Below are 17,586 nucleotides of genomic sequence, written 5' to 3'. Positions count from 1 at the left end.
AGGGGCCAAAGAGCCGCGGTTTGCCGACCACTGGTTTAGATCAAGTCTCTAGATCTGTTTCCTCGTTTCTGAGTTAGTAATTGCCAGATAGCATATAATCTAAAAAAAATGAATTCTACTTGCATAAATAAATTTTTCTGTTTTTATATAAGTGTCTTTCTGGTTTTAGCGTTTATCTTATGTGCGGTGTGAATATTTCTTCTTTTTGAGTTAGTAAATCATTGACTATATATCTTGTGAATTTTGTAAATTCCCTGGCAGAACAAACCTGAGTTACTGAACAGAAGTCCATCCTCACTTTTGAAAAATTAGTTTGGAATGTAAATCTTATTGACAGCAGGGGAGATGACATCCGTGTCTTAAGAAATTAAGGCAATCGTTCGTGTTTTAATAACACTGTGGTTGATATTATGCTTGACAGAACTGAGGCCCCATTTTAGCCTTGCATCTGAGAGTGATACAGCAGATCAGGAAGACTTGGATGCAGAAGATGACCATGAGGAGCAGCCTCCGAATCGAATTGTCCGAAGACCTCATGCCATCCTTGAAGATGCTGTGGCTACCTCAGGGGTGAGCACGCTCAGTTCTACTGTATCCCACAATTCCCAGAATGCTCACCGGTCACTGAATGTACAGCTTGGAAGAATGAAAATAGAAACTAATAGGTAAGTCCTATTCTGACACGGGTAGGTTTCTTTTTTTTCTTTCTGACTTTGAGTGCATGTGTTTTGGGTTTTCTTTACAGTTTGGTCCACAGAAAAATACAAAATATGATTCCTTTATCCCATCCATGTAACCTTGATTTAAAGCCTTTGTTTGTGAGAGAGTGAGAAAGAGAGAGAGAGAGAGATTTATTTTAGTCTCTTTAGTCAAATACATTTTCTGTTTCTACCAATTCAAGCCCCCAGCACCTTTTCCTTAACCACTGCTTTGTCACCCACTGCACTGAGGCTTTTGGCGTTTCTTTGGTGTAACGTCATGGACTGCCTTGGACACTCTCAGAGCAGCATGTGCCGTTCAACAGATAGCTGACAGACAGACAGAAAGCCCGTGTTCTTCCAAGCCCAGGACTTGGAATATCAAGTTCTTTCAGGAGAGGAAGGTCTCTGTTCTTGAGGAGATAAAACTAATGGTACAAAGTTTTGCATTTTAGAACCTTAAAAGGATGATCAATTGACTACATGTGTGATTCTGTTTTATTTTTAATATGTGTGTCATATCTGGAGTTTAATTTTTCTTCAGAGTTTGATAACATAGAACCTACATGATCAGGTTATTAAATGAGCAGTAAACATTTCCTGTTCTTCACAGTTGTTGGCACAGTTCAAGGTCTGACTTTTGATGATTTATAGCTTCCTGTGCCGGCTACAGTTGGCATGTGGGCAACTGGGATTACAGTGAAGAAAAAAAAATTTTTTTTTTGTTTTTAGCAAATCAATAGAAGTTGTTCAAATATTTAGAAACCTTAGTTGAAAATTTTAATTGTTCACCAGGGAAATAAAACATGTATTTCTGCTCATAAGTTTATGTTTCTAAGCAAGTTTAATGCAAGTAGTACAAAACTCATCCTATATTTAGGAACATGAATTGCAGTTGCATTATTTAATAACTTCACACATATCTTCTGTGAAGTGCATATAGAAATCCTCCTGAATAAAGGGACGGTGGCTTTCAGACTGCCATACCCCAGTCTTGTCCTTTGAGGTTTTCCCCAGCTCTTTACTTGCCATCTCTACTGCTTAATAGAAAAGAGTTTGAGTCTCTTTGACCTTTAACATGTCTGTCTAAATCACCGTGTAATAAATAATCCAATTAGGATACTCCATATGTTACAGTAGGTAGTAACTTCAGTCACTTCTCTTTATTGACTCTCTGTCCTTCGATCCTGAATGGAGTTGGGTTTTTCGACGCCTTACTGATCTCCAGAGGGGAAAGTTCACTCATTATTGTTTTGGTCCAGCCACCCATCCCAGTCTGCCCTTGGCTTCCAGTCTGAATTCTACAGACAGTAAAGCTACTTTATTTACCAATGAGCTGGTATATTTGCTCCCTGGCCCTAAAACCTTCTGTCTACAGAACGGAGGCTTATGTCAATAGAACCTGCCTCTCCTAAATTAAATGTAGCCATTTCCTTCTCCTTCGCCCATCTGCGTTTCCTGTCTCACCACCCTGTCCCCGCCTTCTGTCCACCATGCTTGTGCCATCTGCAGTCCCCAAGGGCTGCTCTTTGCCAGCTGCCAAGATCAAGGCCTCACACCCATTTTCTGAGGCATCAGCTAGCTGAAAGCTTGCTGCCCACACTTGCCCATCTCTGTTAAAAGGCTCGGCTTTGCCACATTTCTTTATTGCATTAAGAGGAATTGCATTTTCACAAAAGCCCACACAGTTATGCTTTTTCTCTACATATTTACACTTAAATCAGTGAAACCTACAGGATTATCAGCCTCCTTTATCTTTTTCTAGGAATATCTCCCACAGCTTCTCCGTCACCCCCAGAAGTGAGCTGAGGCCCAACATTCACTTCACATGATTTAAGAGAGGGCGGCTGCTGTGCACAAGTCCTAAGCCAGGGCAGTAAGGGACTGGTCACTCCTCTACTGGCCCTTGTTCTTTAGTTGAATATTACCTGATATATTAGGGTACATTTATTGCAAAACAAGCTTAGAAAAAGGGTCAGTGCGTTTTAAGGAAAGGTTGTAGCCCTCATGTTAGAAACCTTATATTTAGGACAACAATTTTCAACCTTTTTCATCTCCTGGGCACACATAAACTAATTACTGAAATTCTGCGGCACACCAAAAAATAGGTATCATTTTGAATCATTCACACCAGACAGCTGTTGTTGTGTTGGCTGTTGTTACTTAATTTGACAATCTAAGGGAAAACAGGTTAGTGCCCCCGACTAAAATAGACAGGTATCGAATGTGTTAACATTTTTCACAGCTCGCCAGCTGAGTCACTGAGTTAGGATAATTACCTATGAAAGTAAATCAGGTTTCTCCAACTCTGGATTATTTGATCAATAATACTAAATGAGAAAAGTAACAAAATAGCTTTAGAATTTATGTTTTAGGGTAACATAAAAACATTCAGACCTGTAAAGAATTTGTGTGAGTTTATTTGAGCCAAACTGTCGACAATTGCTTGGGAAGTAGAATCTCTCAGCGTATTGGGATAATGCTACAGAGTATGGCAGATTTTCATCTGCTTTTATACAGTGCAATAAAAGAAGATATAGATGGGTTACATGAAATCTATTAGTGATAGATTAGAGAGGCAGGAGAAAGCAAAGCAGGGGGCGGTTCTCAGGACCTTTGAGATTGGATAAAAAGTAAAATGATAGATATATACTTAGGTGGGTGCAGGATAGTTAAAAGCCAACAATTAATATGATAACAATAACAAAGATGGGATTTATGGCTCCGGTCTTGGTGCCAAGGGCATTTGGTTGTGGCCTGAGGGGTTTGGAAAAAAGGGAAGTTCAAGTTACTTAGACATTTCAAGGGTATGTTATCATATGTGCAAAAAGACCGATAGGCTCAGTTAAGGTGAAGGCTGACCTTGTCAGGGAAGATACTGGCTTAGGAGGTGACTACCCTCCATAACTGCTTTTAGTTAGATCTGTGGACTCAAGGGTCCCAGGTTCGATTCTGGTCAAGGGCATGTACATTGGTTGCAGGCACATCCCCAGCAGGAGGTGTGCAGGAGGCAGCTGGTCGATGTTTCTCTCTCATTGATGTTTCTGACTCTCTATCCCTCTCTCTTCCTCTCTGTAAAAAATCAATAAAATATATTTTTAAAAAAATAAAGATAAAGATAAAAAGGAAATAATAGAGTCTAAATAACCATCGGTTAGATTCTAGAAAGTTTCACTGTGCTCTTTGAGGAAACAATAAGAATATACCATCACTATTCCATACAATTAGATGAGCAAGGAAGACAAAAATAGATACCAGATCAAAAAATTGCCAAGTTAAAAATTCATATTGAGCTTACTATCCGTTTCTCCGAATATCATTCCTGTCAGAGTAGATAAAAACCTCCCTTCACCCTTCCCTCACTCCACTTTCAGCTCTTAATTCCGACTAATTGTTCACAGCTTACTGTAAATAACCTGCCTTCCTCAGATGCCTTCTCGGGTTGCCCCATTTGTTTTCCTTTTATTTTGCTTCCCCTGCCTTCTCTACAAGGTTCCCTTCTCCTACCCGAGGGCCACAGTCCTCTGTGTCCTGTTGGGGGTAGAAGAGGGGGATCCTGAGGGGTCAAGAAAGAACCCCTCCTGACCCCTGGGAGGGCTCTTTTCCAGGGCCTGAGACTGCAGCAGGCAACAGAATCGCCATTATTAAAGGCCAAGCATTTTAGCTACGTTGTCTCAATGCTCACAGTAATTCTAACAGAAAAATTTCCTTTTACCTTTTAACGGGTGACAAAACTGAAGCCCAGCAGGGTGAAGTGATTTGTCCCAGTTTGCACAGGAAGTACAGGCTGAGCCTGGACGTTCCCAGAGCAGATACTCAGTTGCCCTGGGTGCTGCCTTTCGGAACATGAGAGCTGATGCAGAAACAGAAGAATCTGGTCCTGAGTTAAATCTACCAATGCCAAAAATGAAGTGCAGTTTTCTAAGGGCTGTAGTGTATGCAACAATCTATCCTGATAATATTATGGATAGATTATAATTCCTAGTCTAAATTACTCAAAGATAGTTTTCTAAAAAAAAATAAAAATCAGAACATCTATCTTCATCACATGGAACATTTTGACAGAGAACAGTGTTAGAAAAGGCAAGTAGGTTACCAGTTGGCTCTCGGTTGCATGGTGAGCCTTCCATGGTTAAGGGCTAGGGTATAAAGGATACCTTAGTTTCTCCTTGTTTCTTTGGAAAATGCATTCAGTGCCAACTAGGAACTGAAAGTGCCAGGAACACAGCTATCCTTTTACTCACTTCGCCACTGCTTTAGAAGGGAGAGGAATAATGTAACAGCCACAGTGATCAGTAACATTTATTGAATCATGTGCCAGATACTACAGGTGACCTCACCTATAGTTACTTCTCAAATATACATAATTTTTAAAAATGACTACCTTTCTCCTTTGCTCTGATTATTGTATTACCCATTTTGACTAACGTTTTTTGATAAAGGGCCATATATGTAAAATATAGGTCTGTTAAACTAAACATATATAGAGTATAATTTTTTTTTCCTGCCATTTATGGGCATAAAAGAAAAAATAGAACATCGCTGAAGATTTGGTGGACAGTTGGGGGTGGAGGTTTTGAATTCTGGTCTGGAAGCACACTCTTCTAGAGCTTTGCTGCTCAACATGGAATCTGTGGACCCACAACAGGAGTACTGCCTGGGAGCTCCTTGGAAATGCAGAATCTCAGAGCTACTTGATCAGAATCTGCATTTCAATGAAATGCCAGGGGTGTCTGCTCACTGCAGCTTGAGAAGCCCTCGAGTAGAAGGTCACTCTGGCTGCTCCAGCTTTATTACCTTGTCAATCACTGTAATTTTCTTCTGCAGATTACTGGAAGCATTGGTTCAGAAAGAGAAAGAATTACAAGCACTCCTTCATTATGCTATTGAAGAAAAGGACCAAGAAATTAAACACCTGAAGCTTAAGTCCCAGCCAATCGGTGAATAAGAAAATTTTAAAGTAAAACCGTTCAGCCAGGCTGCCACAGAAAACAAAGCCAATAGGCGGTTTCATTTCATGGTTTAGTCAGCGTCTGTTACGTGTACCGCAACTACGAAGAGATTGCTTTTAATTCTTAATTATAGCAGATTATCATTTCTTATAAGTGCAGTAAAAATAAGATGATTCATAGCCATCTTTTCCTGAAATTATAAATTTTTGAGTAAATAGGGCTCTCCACTTTTTTTCTTTATTCTTTTTAAAGATTTCATACTGAGATGACTAGAAGAAAATAATACTGTTTTGTCATTTTTGCATTTGTATTCTGTGCATTCTCGCTTTTTTCATATTATTGCAAATAGTGGGAAAAGATTATTATAATTATTTGGTTAATTACACTCATCTTAGATGCATGAAAAATAGTACAATTTTGGTACACCAAATTTATTCTAAGAAACTATAAAATGGTTAAGAAAGGTAAAGGTGGGAGTATCATTACATTCTTGCTTCTGACTCTCAATTTCTTAATAGATTAAATACTCTTTAAGCATTTTATTTATAGTTCGTACTGCCAATCTTAATTGTTTCTATTAATTATTTAGAGCAAAATCTTTTAAAGTAATAATGACCTCTCTTAGGTGAAGCTAATAATGCTCCCCTTTCCCCCAATTCTCTCCTAGATATTCCTGGATCGCCTGCACATCGCTCAACTGCTGGCAGAAATACTGAAGATTCTAAACTCACTGACTGGCTGAGAGAAAATGGAGCTGATGAAGACACTATAAGTCAGGTAGAGGAACCTGTGGGACAAACATTATTTCACTTCATTTCATAATGTTAGGTGTCCACTATACGGTATGTTAGGCACAGGGGATACACTGGTGAGCAACTCAGACCCTGAGCTGCCCTCCTAAGGCTTACAGATTAGGATAGGCAGACAATTCTATATAATAAAAGGGTAATATGGAAATAGGCCAAACAGCACAACAACCAATCAGAGCATAATATGTTAATGATATGCTAAGGCTGCTCAACCGCTTGCTATGACATACATTGATCACCAGGGGCTCCGACTGGTAGGTTAGCTTGCTGCTGGGGTCCGGCTGGTCAAGACTGAGTGAGATGTGCCAGACATACCCTGGAGCCCTTCCGAGGTTCCTCCCTCCCCCAGCCTGATTGTGCACCGGTGGGGTCCTTCAGCCTGACCTACACCCTCTCTCAATCCAGGACTCCTCAGGGGATGTCAGACAGCTGGTTTTAGCCCGATCGCACAGGGCACTCCCCTTGGGAGGGCTCCAGACACAGGGCTCATGGCTGGTGAGCACTGCTGCAGCAGTGGGAGCCTCTCCCAATCGGGATTGATTGGGCACCAGCCCATGGCAGGCACAATGGGACTGGGATGAGTGGGAGCAGCAGGTAGGAGCCAGGCAGCATTGGATTGTGGGTTTTGGCCCAATCCCTGCAGGCCATCCAGAGACCCTACCTGTGCACGAATTCATGCACTGGGCCTCTAGTAATCAAATAATTCCACAGATAAAAGTATAATGATGCTCTGGTAAATTCTGTAAAAGAAAGATTATCAGATGTTATGAGACAGAGGGAGGGAGAGGTTGGAGAAGATGCTTGAGAAGGAATAAACTGGACCATCTATATGTATGTACTATAAGCCCAGTGCACAAAATTTGTGCAGGGGGGAGAAAGGGGGATGTGTCCCTCAGCTCAACCTGCATGCTCTCCAATCTGGGACCCCTTGAGGGATGTCCGACTACCTGTTTAGGGCCTATTTGGGTAGAATCAGGCCTAAACAGGCAGTCAGACATCCCTTTCACAATCCAGGACTGCTAGCTCCCAACTGCTCACCTGCCTGCCTTCCTGATTGCCCCTAACCACTTCTGCCTGCCAGCCTGATCACCCCCTAACCACTCCCATGCCAGCCTGATTGTTCCTAACTGCCCTCTCCTGCAGGTCTGTTTGCCCCTAGCTGCCCTCCCCTGCAGGCCTGGTCCCCCGCAACTTCCCTTCTCTGCTAGTCTGGTCACCTAACTGCCCTCCCTTGCAGGCCTGGTCCCTCCCAACTACCCTCCTTTGCTGGCCTTCTTGTGGTATCTAGCTTGTGTCCACATGGAGGCAGCCATCTTGTGTGTTGGAGTGATGGTCAGTTTGCATATTACTCTTTTATAAGATAGGATAGAGGCCTGGTGCACAGGTGGGGGCTGGTTTGCCCTGAAGAGTATCCTGGATCAGGGTAGGGGTTCCCTTGGGGTGTGGGGCAGCCTGGGTGAGGGGCCTGTGGTGGTTTGTAGGCCAGCCACACCCCCGGTAACCCAAGAGGAGGCCCTGGTATCTGGGATTTATTTATCTTCTATAATTGAAACTTTGTAGCCTTGGATGGAGTCCAGAGCCAGCCAGGGTGTGTGGAAAGCTTGGCTTCTTCCATTGCTGGAGAAACCCAAGCCTCCTGCTCACTCCATGGTCACAGCCATCTTGGTTGGATTAATTTGCATTACTCGCTCCTGATTGGCTGGTGGGCATGGTTTGTGGGTGTAGCAAAAGTACAGTCAATTTACATATACTCTTTGATTAGATAGGATTAGATGGGCAGACAAAAAGGGAAAATCATTCAAGTATGGAATATGCATACAATCATCTTTGTCAACTAGGACCCTTAAGGAATTTTATATTTTTGAATTGAAAATAATGAAAAGTGTAGAGATCACGACAGAACTAAAATAATTTTCACTTTTGTGTATTAATTTTTTAATTCTCTTGTGACATTATTAAACTCCACAGGGCAATGCCTCTTTATTGAAATGTAATAAAATAGATCTATTTAATGAATTTATATCAAAAACACTTCCTGTATAAGCCATATTATTATCTCTAATAACCTAATTCTTCTCTGCTCCTTATGGACTTTGTAATCAGCCTGAATAGCATTTGTTTATGTTATAAGACTACATATGTGTATATACATATTCACACAATAAGAGGTTATATTTTTGTTATTTTATAGAAAAGGTCTCTTAATACATATTACATTGATTTCAGTTTTAAATTTAAATCTTAAAAATAACTGAATAAAGATGTCTTTTCTTTTGACTTGATAATTTATTAGACCACTAAAATGTAAGGTCTCCTTAGAAATCTGCATTTAACAACTTATGCTAAATATTGTACATTTAAACAATTCACTTGCCTATGGAAAGCAATGCATGCAATCAAGTTCTCCAAAATATCTCTCTTACTGGGTCTCAGATCTCAATTAAGAAGTAGTAACTGATGATCTTCTAAACCACTGCCCCTGTTTTTTATTTATTTTCTATTTTTTATTTTTTAAATATATTTTATTGATTTTTTACAGAGAGGAAGAGAGAGAGATAGTTAGAAACATCTGTGAGAGAGAATCATCGATCAGCTGCTCTTGCACACACCCCACTGGGGATGTGCCCACAACCAAGGTACATGCCCCTGACCAGAATCAAACCCGGGACCTTTCAGTCCACAGGCTGACGCTCTATCCACCGAGCCAAACCGGCTTTGGCTGCCTCCATTTTTTAGATTTAAAATTAAAAGCTCCAGTTTAAATTCAGGTCTCTGATTTTCTAATAAATATCTGAAGGTATCTTTTATGAGACATGAAAAGTTAAGTTCAGAATTAAGTGTAAGCACTACTTTTTCTGGAACCCTTTTTATGTACTCGAGAAAAATAAAGCTACCCAACAGCAAACCTCTTAAAGACGACCATTATCTTCTGAGCAGCACATGTAATTAGACAGCCATTTAGAAATTCTGTTGCTTATATTCTTCCTGCATTTGTAAGTCATGGATGTATCTCTTTGTAATTATTTTGTCATAGAGAGGAATTTTCTACTAATAATTCCAGAAGGTTATGCTTTTAGTGGATTTGCTTTTAAATTCGTGTTTAATTATTGCCAATGTTTACATTATGGAAGGCAGCTATGCTCACCACTATACCACCAACACGACGGTCAATGTTTACATTATGGATAGAGTTTGCTATTAAAGGTGTATAAAGCATCTAATTTTTATGCATATATTACTTTATCCACAGTTTTTGGCTGAGGATTATTCACTGGTGGATGTTCTCTACTATGTTACACGTGATGACTTAAAATGCCTGAAAATAAGGTATCACTTTTCTTCCTATTCAATTGTCATGATGGCAAGAGTCCTGGGCTTGAGATCAGGAAGTCTGGGTCCCTGCAATCCTGGGCCCACCTCTCTGGTTCTCAGTTGCTCTGAGTAAACTGAGTTGGTTGGACCAGACTATTATTGAGAACCTTAGTATCCAATATTTCCTATTAGTAAATGCAAATCAACTTGAAGAATATTTTTGATAATAATTCAGACAAAGACCATGCAGTTATTCTAAAGCTGCCTTAAACAAATCCCCCAATTTTGTTCATGATCGTACCATACTTGGAAATATTAGGATGGGGTGTTGATTTGCCATCTAAATACCTGGTATAATCTGATACAGTTTCCTCTAATAATTTTTTTTTAATCTGGCCAATCATATGCATAATTTTCTCATACCAGCCCATCTTTGTCTACCAAAGACATTTCAAAAATGCTGAAAACCTTTTTGCTTTGGGACCTGGTAGATGGTGGGAATGGAAAGGGAAGGCATGGAGGGATGGTGAGAAAATAGGTACAAAAAGAACACATAATGGCTAATAAGACTTTGGGATCTTCATGTTCTGATTAGAGCAGTTTGAAAGCTGAGTAGTCACTTTTCTTTTACAAGGGCAATGTTGGAATGAAGTGTTCCCTTCCCCGTGTTCTTGTATCTTTAAACAGGGGAGGGATGCTCTGCACACTGTGGAAGGCCATCACTGACTTTCGGGACCAGCAGAGAGACAAACAGATTTGACTGTCACTCCTTTGTTTCCAACCTCCCTGGAGATCCTAGCAATTAACACAGAACTGGTCGTGGAAGGAGGGAGAATCCCAGGGAGAGGAGAAAGAAGCTGCACTTTAAAGCCAGTATTTGTTTACTCGTGTTAAAAATAATAATAAGCAAAATACACTGAAATTTCCTAAATGCTTCTATTTCTATAATTCATAAGGACTTTTTGTAAGGACTCCCACTAGGATGTTTAGGGTTATTTTACTCTAAACATTTTCATGTAAATATTTTGAACTCAGCAGCTACTGACGAGACTTCAGCCAAATGTTTATTTCACACAAAATGGATGTAACATTTCATGTGATTGTGCATCACTGGAACAAAACCAAAATGTGACCACAACTTTTTAGGTTTATGTGTGTTTGTAATAAGCTCTGATAATCTGAGTAGAAATGCATAATTTCAATTGTTGCATAAAGTTTATGTTGTTTTTTTAAAATATGCAGAATCTGAGCAATGGTTTATACTTATCTGTGTTAATTGTAATATTGATACATTTTGTAACTTAAGTTTCTGGCCTATAGTACATTGGTTTGAGTCATTTTTGTTACTACTGAACTGTACCAGTTGCACATGCCTGAATCATAGTAAAGTTAGCTTGTTCTAAAGCTATCCATTGTCTCATATTTACTTTAAAAAGTAAAAAGAAAAAAAGGACTATCAACATAATGTTTTGATAAACTCAAAATAATTCTCATTTTGTTTAGCCAAACTACTGGATTACATTTTTAGTTGTTTCTTCAGCTATAACATTAAATAGAATCTGTCTTTTATTCAAGTAATCGAAGAAAGCCTATATTCAAGTTTTTCCTCATGGCCACAGACTGGTTAAGAAAGACTGAAAAGAAAAAAGAAAATAAAAGAAAGTCACTGTATTTTTCTCAAAGCCCTGAGTTATCTTGAATGACTATTGTGTATCTCAAGGGGCCTACAAACAGCATCTCAGTGGAGAACACTGCCTTTTCTATCTCCTTAATTTCTCGTATTGAGGGAAATACTTTATTTTAAGGTGAATATTATATTTCATAAGCTTGACTGTATTAAAAGGATGAAGTCTGAAGTTCTTCTATGGATCAATGAGATAAACAAATTTTTTGAATACAGAGGAAACTGTTTAGTCTGCAAGACAAAAATAATACAGAGCTGTTCACTTGGCCCATATGTAAAAGTCTTTGATAAAACAGGAGTCATCTTCATTTCTTTTTCTTTTTTCCTCCTGCAAAAAGCTTTGTTGTTTCATTTGGTTCAATGCATGGGAGAGGGCTCCAGGATGGTTAAAAGAATGACGAGTGGTTTCAGGAAGAGGATCAGGTAAAAGCCAGACACCAGGAGAACGCAGAGGAGCCTCTCAAAGGCCTCTGGGTCCAGGCTCCTAAGTCATGCTTGAGGGTGAGCCAGCCTGGGATGTCAGTCAGGGGTAGCCCATTTTCTTGATGAGTTTCACCTCCTCATCCATGAAGTGGTTCTCAAGGAAGTCACACAGAGGTGAGAGTCTGTGGGCAGAACCCAGGGCCTGGTTCAGGCTCCTCTCCAAGGCCAGGGCAGCTCCTATGGCATCCTGAGTTTTGCCCATTCACCTTGGAGAGGCTTCAGCACATCCTGGAAGAGAATGTGGCCATCGTGCTGGTTTTGCAACTGTAAGAGATGCTCAGAGCCCTTGGCTTCTTCTCCGCCAACTTGTGGAAGAAGTGGCCCACGGCCTCGAGAGCCACATCGTTGGTGGGAATAGAAGCCCAGAGAGAGGCAGGTGTGGGGCCCGAAGATGCACAGGTGGTAAAGTCAACGAGGGGGCGGGGCCAGGTGAGCAGTCGTTGGCGGCAGCCTCCATTTCAGTGGAATAATTCTGACGAATTTGGGAGCTCATGGTTGTTCGGCAATAAAGAGTTAAGGTAGAAAAAAACAAAACAAAACAAAATAAAACTGTGTTAGCTGGTCTCCGAGGTGGTTCTGAAGGCGGTGACTGGGTAAGACGCAGGAGAGTGGCCGAAGGCTGGAAGAAGGGGCGTCCCTGGGTCTGTTCTGTCCAAACACTGTTGAAGCAAGAGACAGATCTGGGACTGCCAAGGGCACTGCCGAGTCATCTTTATTTCTATGTGAAAATCCAGGTACAATATATTTTATTTTATTTTTATTTTTTAAACTTTATTTTTATTGTTGACATTATTATACATATCCCCATTTAGATATTCGATGATCCAGAAAGTTCTCACCAGTATTTTCTCTTTTGATATTTGCAACTACATAGCTGCATCTTTGTTTGTTTGTTTTACTTCCCAATCCTGAGGACAGGTAACCGCCCTGCCCCCTGGCACCTCGTGGGAAATTTTGAGGGAGATGAAGTGTAAATTAAGTGTCAAGTCATTTCATTCATACTGAAATACAGGTAACTTCTTTGTGAAGCCACAGTTCATCTGCCCGATAATTATGGTTTCAGTACTTCGTTTAGATGGTAAATAGGATCAAGCTACCCATGTTCAACCAACTATTTTATTTTTTTCATCCTCACCCCAGGAATGAGGATATTTTTAAAAATATATTTTTATTGATTTCAGAGAGGAAGGGAGAGGGAAGGAGAGATAGAAACATAAATAATGAGAGAGAATCATTAATTGGCTGCCTCCTGCATGCCCCACACTGGGAATCGAGCCTGCAGCCCGAGCATATGCCATGACCCGGGAACCAAACCGTGACTTCCTGGTTCATAGGTTGACACTCAACCACTGAGCCATGCCAACCAGACTCAACCAACTCTTTAATGATAGTCTTCTGTGGGGCCCTCACTGTAACCAATCTTCGTGATCAGATGTTCCTCTGTCTCTACATGGTTCATAATACATTCCCAGACATCATTTTGGGTCTTTAGTCACAAAAGAAGGCAGTTCCATTATGGCTCAAGTTTCATGAAAGTTTTCACTTGAAAGGCCTTTGGCATCAATCTATGCCAGTTCATACACCCAGCTTCACATTAAAGTAACCTGGGTGCTTTTTAAAAATATTGATGCCACCACCTTAGAGAATCATTTTATTGGCCTGGGTGGGGCCCAGAGATCCTTTTTAAAAGCTCTACTATCAGGCCCCACCTCCTTGTTCAAAGTGGTACCCAGAGACAGAAATGGAAAGCTCCTTCCCATAGTGATGATGGTAAAATGGTTACCGTTCATTGTTCATTCAGTGTAGCAAGATTCTAAGCACATAAGCCTGTAGCAAAACTACCACTTGCCTTTTCACCTAGGGCCCATTAAGTCTGTTTCCTCATCTGAAATGGGAAAAACAGCCTACCTTCCTCATGGGGTTGTAAGATTTAAATAAAACAGTGCAGGTGAGGTGCTTACTGCAATGCTTAGCAGATACTCGGCTCTCGCCTACTATTGTTATCTATTATCATTCATTCAAAACAGTCATTTAAAACTCACTGAGTGAGTATATTATGGTACACAAACAACACTGTTCTCACCCGGATGTTCACTGTCAGTGGTGAAATCAAGACAAGCAGAAACTACAGTACGTGCAGTAAGTGCTGTGGTGATCGGACTGCTGGAGGGGATCAAGGAAAGCTTCCTGGAGAAGTGAAGGCCCAGAGCAGAGCCTGGAAAGGCGGTTGGTTACAGCATAGTTACACACCTGGGCAGAGTTTTATAAGAAACAAAACCGGAATTTGCCAAGGAAAGTAGTTCCAGTGTTTCTTTTTGAGCACATTTTGATCTCTTTCTCCAAGTCCTATCATTGCATATTTTGTTTCATTCATTCTTAAACCATTACAAAAAACACAAAAACAAAAACAAAAACAAAAAAAAAACAAAAAAACACTTGGCAATGAGGAATTATTGCTAACCCACTGGAATGCCTGCTGTGTGCGAGGTACTGTAGCAGCAGGAGAAATATACATGATACCCATTAAATTTAGAATACAGGCAGCACATTATGTCACCAAGAACATCAGCTATTTGTAAAAATATCATTGAAAGCTCCAGACTTTATAGACACCCTAGAGAGAGAGAGAGAGAAGACAAAATCCCTGCCACCAGTAATTCCTATCAGATTGAGGAGACAAATTTGCAATAACAACTCACACCTCGTCTATGTTAAAGGCTAGATGAGAGGTAAGTCCAGAAGCCCCTGGAGAGGTTCAGAGGACAAGCTTGCTGGGAGCCTGGGCAGGTGGAATGGGCTTCATTGAAGAAGCAGACCTCACCCTGGGCCTTAGAAGGAAAAGAGTTACTAAGTCAGAACAGGGAAGTCAATCAGGGCACAGCACCAAGAACAAAGGCAGAAAGCAGGGATTTGCAAAGTGTTCTGGAGAAAGTGAACAATTTTTTATTACATTACCCCCCACCCTCTAGAATTGATTCATTTAACTCACATTTGGCTGGAAATATGAATTATAGAGATGAAAGGTGGAAAATGAGATAGGCATAGTGTGATTGGAGCTGGTCAGGAGGAAAGTGGAGTGTATTTAATTATGTAGAAACGGGGGATCTATTAAGGTGCATGTATAAAGCAGTAGTGTGTGAGATTAATCTGGTGAAATTGTTTTGGGTAAATTAGAGGGAACAGAAATTGGACAGAACAGCTCAGAGAGTGTTACAGATCTGAAGGAGGGTCTAGTAGGAGTTAGAGCAATAGGAATTGAGAGGGTGAGATTAAAATATGTTGACAAGATTTGGGAACTATGATTTGAGCATCGACAATGGGAGGAAAGGCTAGATGTCGAGTTTATGTAAGAGAAGAATTCAAACACAGGCAATTTTTGAACGGGAGCTGGTTTGGGCATGATGAATTAATGGCAGGATGATTCAATGATAGAAATGGCAGAGACCATTGAGAACGTATAGGTAGATGTCAGGACTGAGGTCAGGAGTATGTATTCTGGATCTAGGGGTCAAGCTGGATAGAGATAACATTAGGTGATAGCTGTGAGAGAGAAAGGTTGTGGCCTACAATTTTGGGAGGAGGATGGTTATGAGGTGGTTTGAGAAAGGGGAGGAATTTTAAGTAGAGAAGAAAAATGACTAACCGCAGAGAAGTTAGAAAAACCAGGCCAGTGGTGTAAGCCAAGAGGAAGACGATAGAGTGAAGAAAATCTAGGGAGAGGACAGATTAAAAGTTATTAAATTTGATTTCATGCCCTGGAAAGTTTCCCTAGACATGAAAGACTACAGTAGGTTAAACAAAGATAATAAGACAATAATGGCACCAGAGTCCACATACTTATTAGCTTTGGTGAACAAAATTAAGACAATAGATTTGGGAGAGTTGGAAGTCCAGGGAAGAAATTTTTCAGAATCAATAGAGTCCTAATGTGTTTGTTGAGGTAGAATCCCTGGATGGAGAGGGAGAAGAAAAGGATGAGGTTTCAAAGGAGGCAGGAGGGGAGCAGATGGCTTTAGGAGTTCCAGCTTCTCCCCCTGGAAAGGAGAACTGCGATGAATGGGAGAGATTTTGAGATGGAGGTGGGAGCTCAAGACAGATGGCTTCCGTGTTCTAAGTAAAGTACAACACACAGTACAATGCGATGGTGTATGACATTTAACATATGTCACCCATTCCTCCATTTTCTTGTACCAGTCCTCGTTACAGAGCCTAAGGGTAGGATTTTGGTGTGTTTCTGTGTAACTGGTGACAGATTAAGAACAAATTAGCAAAAGAATGGGAGGAGGGAGATGCACACACCCAAAACCAAAACACGAACGCAGAAAAATAAACACTAAATCTTAATTTGCGGTGGGGGTCAGAGAGAGTACTCGTAGTTTACTTAAGTAGGTAGTAAATCAGAAGGTTGAAAATCAATCACCTCCCTTCCCCAAAGTTCTTCCAGAGTTCAACTCTCTAAATTCAGCTAAGAGGCTCTTTCTGATGTTCTCAGCATTTTACACTCCGATGACTTAATTTAGTAAAAAATAACCTTTGCTTGGGCCCAAGCTGAGGTTTAAAACTACCTTAACTTCCCCTCCCCCAAACCTGGTGCTTTATTTTTATTAGAAGTCTGACAAGAGTGATTTGAATGTGATCAGTTTGCCTGATCCACTGTAGAAATGGCACTATGGGGAAATCCCTAAGTACACCGCGAGTACACCGCGGTGAAGTGTCTCTTAATCAAATCCTCTACTTAGCCAGTGAGCCAGTAAACCAAATACAAGCAGTCCAATCCCGGGCTCAGAGTGGCAGGTTTTTCATTAAAAAGACGGTGGGGATTGTCACTTTAGCAAGAAATCCAACACTTCTCAGGCACCCTTGGGCGTCCAGTAGATTCTGCAGAAGTCTTTGAGAGGGTGTTAAGCTGCTGGGAGCTTGCTGGCTATGTTCAACCAACCCAGGCTGTGGGAGTGCATTTCTGTGTAGCTAGCCGGAACGGGTCGCTGCTCAGTTTTGTTCCTTATGTTTCCATTTTTGCAGGATCTATTTTCCCCTTCAGCATTTTGTTGCTATGCTGGACTTGTCTTCTGTTGGAGCAGAAATTGGTATCTCCTCAAGCTAATAATCTGTTTCTTTAAAAAGAAAGAAAGAAACTGTTGCACGTTGCCTTTTTCCTGGCCTTCCTGAGCAAGCTGGACGGAAGTCACGAGGTAACTACTAATGGGAAACCAAGAATAAGAAAAGTCACATCACTGGACACAAGCTTCAGTAACTTGCATGACCTGGGGCTCTCTCCAGACACACAGGCCTGGTGAAAAGATTGGTCAGCAGCCATGGCGCCCTGAAAAGCAGATCCAGACCGGATCCCAGCGAAGGAATCCCGCCTGTGTACTTCGGCTCTCCACGTGGCATCGTCCTCTTTCTGCCCTGTCACCATGAACTTCAAAACGGACCTGGCTGCTTCAAAGTTCATAGTGGAACGGGGCGTCCCGAAGTCCTCGTCTCACCTGGGCTGATCTACTTTTCTTCAGTCCCAGGTCCTAGCGTTTCAGGTCCTAGAGCCACTAAAAGTCGCCGACCCCACTCCAGGGGTGGGCTGCGAGGGCCAGGAGCTCGGGGACAGGTGAAGCTGTTCTTGCAGCCCAGACCCTGTGGCCTCCCTGTGA

The 17,586-nt window shown here is 41.1% G+C and overlaps 1 protein-coding gene and 1 long non-coding RNA gene across 3 annotated transcripts in view; one reads left to right on the top strand and one right to left on the bottom strand.

Moving 5' to 3' along the window:
• Positions 1-11,235, top strand: part of MAP3K5 (mitogen-activated protein kinase kinase kinase 5) — a 156,437-nt gene extending 145,202 nt beyond the window's left edge. For both annotated transcript variants that reach the window (XM_036414285.2, XM_036414287.2), the window contains 5 exons: positions 422-665; positions 5,526-5,638; positions 6,318-6,427; positions 9,710-9,786; positions 10,459-11,235. In XM_036414285.2, coding sequence (XP_036270178.1) covers positions 422-665; positions 5,526-5,638; positions 6,318-6,427; positions 9,710-9,786; positions 10,459-10,531 — 617 coding nt within the window. In that variant the 3' untranslated portion in view covers positions 10,532-11,235. The remainder of the gene's footprint in view (positions 1-421; positions 666-5,525; positions 5,639-6,317; positions 6,428-9,709; positions 9,787-10,458) is intronic.
• A 3,402-nt stretch (positions 11,236-14,637) lies between these two features.
• On the bottom strand, positions 14,638-17,480 carry LOC118705488. The gene is made up of 2 exons (XR_004983701.2): positions 17,194-17,480; positions 14,638-14,766 (listed from the first exon to the last, which is right to left on the bottom strand). It is a non-coding gene; the product is annotated as an uncharacterized LOC118705488 (long non-coding RNA).
• Between the last annotated feature and the right edge of the window lie 106 nt (positions 17,481-17,586).

Source organism: Pipistrellus kuhlii, unplaced genomic scaffold, assembly GCF_014108245.1.
Source record: "Pipistrellus kuhlii isolate mPipKuh1 unplaced genomic scaffold, mPipKuh1.p scaffold_m20_p_5, whole genome shotgun sequence".
NCBI lineage: Eukaryota > Metazoa > Chordata > Mammalia > Chiroptera > Vespertilionidae > Pipistrellus > Pipistrellus kuhlii.
This window is presented reverse-complemented; position numbering and strand designations above follow the sequence as displayed.